The 6484-nt window shown below is 37.5% G+C and overlaps 1 protein-coding gene across 1 annotated transcript; it reads left to right on the top strand.

The window, feature by feature from the left end:
• The first annotated feature begins 268 nt into the window (after positions 1-268).
• LOC145162181 (L-lactate dehydrogenase B-like) lies at positions 269-2001 on the top strand. Its single transcript, XM_079081404.1, has 2 exons — positions 269-915; positions 1557-2001. The coding sequence occupies exons 1-2, from the start codon at positions 307-309 to the stop codon at positions 1998-2000; spliced, it is 1053 nt and encodes a 350-aa protein (XP_078937530.1). The 5' UTR covers positions 269-306; the 3' UTR covers position 2001.
• Positions 2002-6484: the final 4483 nt, after the last annotated feature.

A 6484-nucleotide genomic window follows, 5' to 3' on the forward strand; every position in this document is an offset into this window, starting at 1 on the left:
TATCTTCCATCTAAAAGACAAAACTTATGCTAATGTTACGTTGTCATTTGTCAATGAGTTGATGTTGATGTCGATTCTGTTCCAAGGAGTCTTCATTAAAATTCAAATGAATATAAATTGCAAAATTTTTAAAAAAAGTTAATATTTAATAATAAATTAATTGACTCTTCTTAATGTTGACATTTATGAACTTAAAAGAAAAGTGTTGAGCCTTTTTTTATACTATAAATAAATAGCCACTCGTGCCTTTTCATCAAATCCACCACAATCCATTTCAAATACATACCAGAAAGAAGAATAACAAAAATGCAGAAAAGTGCTTCATCTTTAGTTCTTGGACAAGGGGGGTTAGACATAGCTCAATCCTTCTTCAAGCCCATCGATGGTGCATCACCGCCGCCACCCACCAGACGCACCACCAAAATCTCTGTTATTGGTGTGGGAAACGTCGGTATGGCTGTTGCGCAGACCATCCTCACGCAAGACCTAGCTGACGAGCTAGCACTTGTCGACGTCGATAAAGACAAACTCCGCGGTGAGATGCTTGACCTCCAGCACGCTGCTGCATTCCTTCCACGAACCACCATCTCAGCTTCCGTTGACTATTCCAGCACGGTTGGTTCTGATATTCTGATCGTCACAGCCGGTGCCCGGCAGATACCAGGGGAATCGAGGCTAAATTTGCTGCAGAGGAATTTAGCTCTATTTTCCACAATAATTCCACCGTTGTCAGCTGCGTCGCCGGAGGCTATTCTGCTGATCGTGTCTAATCCAGTGGATGTCTTGACGTATGTTGCATGGAAATTATCTGGGTTCCCCCCTAATCGGGTTATCGGGTCGGGCACAAATTTGGATTCGTCTCGGTTTCGGTTCCTCATTGCGGATCATCTTGATATCAATGCTCAAGATGTGCAGGTGAGTTAGTTTCACGAGTGATTACTGTTTTATTGTTGCAAACAAATTATCTTCTATCAAAATTATAGAAAAACAAAACACGATTAAACAACTTTCAGATAAAAATACTAGGTGCGTTTGTTAGATTACTATTGTATCATCGCAAATAAGTTATCTTTTATTAAAATTATAGTAAAACATGATTCAACAATTGAATTGACTTTTTTTCCTACATGCTTTAGTTTAATTGATTCATTCACAATATCTGTTGAAAAATAAACGATGATGTGATCACATTGCAAATTAAATTGTATATTAATAGTTTGTTTTTATAACCTTAAGAGTATCCATTCTACTCATTTTACAATTCAACCAAAATTTTCCTATAATATATTTAACTCTATAAAGTTTAATGGATAAATATTTAAAAAGTTTCATTTTTCTTATCCAAGAATTGAATGACCTCACCCTTCAATTTCATATTCATGGAACCGTTTAACGCAAACAAGACATCTTGTAATGATAAAGTTTAATATTTTAATGTGAAACATACTACCTTTTTACTAAACAACTATTAGACATACCATTAAAGTATGCATTGTTGATACTCTAGCAATATTTTTTATATTTTGCTAAGCTTTCTATACATTTATTCCCTTTAGGCATATATCATGGGAGAGCATGGAGACTCGTCAGTGGCACTATGGTCAAGCATAAGCGTAGGTGGGGTACCAATACTTAGCTTCTTAGAAAGGCAACAAATTGCCTACGAGAAGCAAACACTCGAGAAAATCCATAAAGAAGTTGTCCACGGTGCATACGAAGTAATAGGTTTGAAGGGTTATACGTCATGGGCTATTGGTTACTCTGTTGCTAACCTAGCTCGGACAATACTAAGGGACCAACACAAGGTCCACCCTGTTTCAGTGCTAGCCAAAGGGTTGTATGGCATTGATGATGGTGAGGTGTTTCTTAGCTTGCCAACACAACTCGGAAGGAATGGAGTGTTGGGTGTGACGAATTTACATCTTACTGAAGAGGAGTCTCGACAACTTAAAAACTCCGCTACAACCATCTTGGAGGTGCAACGTCAATTGGGCATTTGAAGTTGATTATATATATATATATATATATATATATATATATATATATATATATATATATATATATATATATATATATATATATATATATATATATATATATATATATATATGCAACGATTTATTACATAAGTAAAATAAAATGCGTGCATACACCTTATGCATGTATATGTTTAACAACAAACAAACTATGTTACTTTTAGTTTTCAAAGCTTGTTTATTATGTATCGTTTTCTATGTATTTTTAAACATAAAATATTAATACATTTTGTAATAAAACACATGGTTTGTAGTTCACCTTTTTAGTTTGATAAAAATTAAAAGAATATGTTACAATCTATATTTTCTCATGATTCCAATTTATTTCATTAAACGATATATATAAAGATTAACACACAATAAATGGGCTACGAATACATAAAGATACACACACAATACGAGCTGCTATACATTGGGCCATACATAACACAAATACAAAGGCTATATAAATAAATATAATGATGTCTAATATCCCCCAATTGTATGAACGGGAGATTGATCACCGAACATTCAGACAATATCTGAAGTTAAGAAACAAAGCAGACGGTAAACCTTTGGTGAAGATGTCAGCATACCGAGATGAAGAGGGGACGTGAAGGACACGTATACGAACCACAATAACCTGATTACGAACAAAATGAATGTCGATTTCTATATGTTTAGTGTGTTGGTGTTGAACCGGGATCATGGACAAGTAAACCGCACTAACATTATCATAATAGACCAAGGTAGTAGTAAGAGGGTGATAAAGTAACTTGCGTAACAGGTTGTGAGGCCAACATGTCTTAGCAACGACATTCGCAACACCCCGATACTATGCTTCGACACAAGATCAGGAAATTGTACCTTGTCGTTTAGACGATCATGAATGAAGATTCTGACCAAGAAACACACAATAGCCAGAAGCGGAGCGCCTCGTAGACAGCCAACCAATCCAGTCCACATCAGAGTAAGAAATAAGTCCCCAAGATGGAGAAACGTATAACTGAAGACCATCATCCAGTGTGCCCTGAAGGTAACATAAAATACTCTTGAGAGCTGTGAAATGAGGCTCCCAAGGATCGTGCATATAGAGACAAACCTGCTGAACAACATATGTAATAACTAGTCTAATAGATGTTAAATATTGAAGTGCAGCTGTGACATCCTCATTTTCACGGCCAGAAAAGACCGATTTCGTTTATGCTTTATAATAAAATCAGAGTAACTTTTTAAAGAAAATTGTTGCGGAATTTTTTTCTCAGAAAAACATGATAAATATGTTATCAAAGCATTTCCGAATAAATGTATTTTATTCATTTTAAAACTTTGGGATGTCAACGTCAATACAAAAACATAAGCATAAACATAACTTACATTCATTTACACTAGTGATCTACATCTCTTTAATCTCTCGGTGTAGTGTAGCTTTATATCGACACTTGTGATACAAATAAACTGAGTGGGTCTGGTTGGGAAACCTGGTGAGTACATAAGGTTTTCAACCCACAAAAATATAGTTATTATGTTTAAACATCAAATAATCAACCCACTTACCCATCCCCATTATCTTGTTTACTCTTAAGGGTCTACCCTAAAAATCATCAATCATTCACTTTTTCATTCCTAAGGATTCTCCTAAGGAATAGGCACGAAGTCCATCTTTGCCTATGGCACAACTGCCAATGTTATCCATTAGGCGCAGCTGCCAATATTATCATTTAGGCGCAGCTGCTAGGATTATGACGTTCTCTATTAGGCGCAGCTGCCGATATTATCCTTTTGCGCAGCTGCTAGGATGTTTAGAGCACCTCGTAGTTCAAAAACATCTACAGGTTGTGGCACATCTACCAATATTCATCTATATCATCTTTCATCCCTCATCATTTATCTACCCATGTCCTACCCAACATATATGTAGATATAAAATACATCTGAAAACAAAAGACATCTACAGTCTAGATTTGAAGAAAATGTTCAGATCTGAAAACAAAATACATCTACAGTCTAGATCTGAAGAAAATGTTCAGATCTGAAAACAAAATACATCTATAGTCTAGATCTGAAAAAAATGTTCAGATCTGAAAACAAAATACATATACGATTTAGATCTGAAAGACAAAGAAGTTTAAATCTTTCATCTAGCACAGGTTTCATGTAAATATGCACACATAGCACGTAATTTATATAAAATACTTCATATCTATGTGTAAGATGAAAGTAACTATGCACTCACTTGATAAGGTGGTGATTTGGACAACGCTTTGCTTCTTAAAATAATCTCCTTTGACGAAACAACGGGTTTCTGCAGAAAATCGGGTTCTGCGCGGGCAGAGTTTCAAACCGAAAAACTCTTTTTCTCGGAGACTTCGAGTGCTCCGAGGCTTTCTTCTAGTGCTAGGGAGGTTCCGTAGGCTGCGGGGGTGTTTTGGGAGGCTAGAGAGAGAGTAGAGAGAGAAATTGTGGCTTAAAAGTTGTGAGAAAAACGCAAGGCCTCGCATCCTATTTATAGCCGAAGTTGCTGACTACGTTGCGCGTACGAGGATACGCAGCGCGTTCATTCTGTTTGTGTGTCAACCATCGGATGGTGCATCGTGGCTCACTTCGGACCTTGTGTTGCGAGAATGTGAGGCGTTCCTCCTCTACGCGGGGCGTTCTTCTTCGGGTAGTCTCGCAATTTGCACTCCTGACTTCAAAAGTTAGTAACTTTCTAGTACGAGCTCCGTTTTCGATGTTATTTATATCCAAGTGTAGGTGGGACCGTACTCTACAACTTTCGTTTTGACTCCGTCGGCTAATTTTGACTTTATTTTTAAAGTTATATTTTTAACAGGTCGGGACATGAAAAGTCCGCTAAAAATTCATAACTTCTTCGTCTGACGTCCGTTTTCGTCTGTATTTTTACCGTTGAGCTACTATTAATGAGACCTTCGATTTTCGTTTAGGTTGTGTCAGCTGAAAACCGTTTGATCTACTATTCGAACTCCGGGTTGTGTACTGTTAATCCGAAACTTGAAAAAATCATAACTTCCTCATACGAAGTCAGATTTGGGCGTTCTTTTTATGCACGCTCTCGGTTTAGCGAACATTATGACTTTCGTTTAGATTGCTAAGGCTAAAAAGAACTTTATTGTAAACTCACTTTTACGTCGCACAGTGTCGTGCCGGTTCTGTTGCGAAACCTCGACAGGTCATTACTTCTTCGTTATAACTCGGATTTTGGCGTTTTTTATATCCTTGGAATCCTTGTCACGACCACTACAAGTTTCTTCATAGGTATGGGGCTTATCTAACATTTTATTTTGATGCTTATTTTTATTCTATCTTTACCAACAAGTAATAATCACATAATTCACATAATATTCTAGTGATTCATCTTTATTACTTTAAAATAGGTTACAATGGTTGACCTTAACTATTACATTATCGAATCAATGCTTAGCCTCGAAACGCGGGCGTTACAATTCTCTCCTCCTTAGGATGATTCCGTCCCGGAATCATGCATCAGCAAACAAATGCGGATAGCGACTCATCATGTCACTATCCGTTTCCCAGGTGAGGTTTGGCCCATTCAAATGTTTCCATCGCATAAGCACTAAGTTGACCATCTTGCGTCGCAACTTCTTCGTCTTACGGTCAACAATCGCCTCCGGTTCTTCGATTAGCCTCTTATTTTCATCCATCCTTAACTCAGAAATTGGAATTATGTTGGGAACTTTTCCCGTGAACTTCCTCAAATAACACACATGGAAAGTGTTATGAATACCATCTAGTTTCTTCTGGTAGTTCTAGCTTGTAAGCTTGGTTCCCAATCCTCTGAAGAACTTTGAACGGTCCAATGAATCTTGGACTCAACTTCCCTCTTTTCCCAAATCTTATAAGTCCCTTCTATGGTGAGACTTTAAGCAAAACCGAATCTCCTTCTTCGAATGTCATCTTCTTGTCAGCATAGCTCTTTTGGCGATCCTGAGCTGCTAACATCCTTTCCCTAATCACCTTTAGCTTTTCAACAGTCTGATGGACTATCTTGGGGCCCATAAACTGCTTTTCTCCGGCCTCACACCAACTAGAGGGCGTAGGACACCTTTCTACATACAAGGCTTGATAAGGTGTCATCTTGATGCTCGAGTGGAAACTATTATTGTAGGAAAACTCTACCAAAGGTAAGTGCTCATCCCAATTACCTTGGAATTCCAAAGTACATGCTCTTAGCATATCTTCCAGTGTTTGAATCTTTCTTTCGCTCTGACCATCAGTCTACGGATGGTAAGCTGTACTTAAACCCAACTTCGTACCCGTTTCCTCTTGTACACCCCTCCAAAACCTTGATGTGAAACGACTATCACGATCTGATACAAGCATTAAAGGTACACCGTGATGTCTCACAACTTCCTTCATGTAAGCATTTGAAAGTTTATCCATAGACTATCTCCCATTGGATGCCATAAAGTGTGCACTCTTAGTGAACC

The sequence above is a fragment of the Lactuca virosa genome, chromosome 3, assembly GCF_052849685.1.
Source record: "Lactuca virosa cultivar CGN04683 chromosome 3, Lactuca_virosa_CGN04683_v6, whole genome shotgun sequence".
NCBI classification, from domain to species: Eukaryota; Viridiplantae; Streptophyta; class Magnoliopsida; order Asterales; family Asteraceae; genus Lactuca; species Lactuca virosa.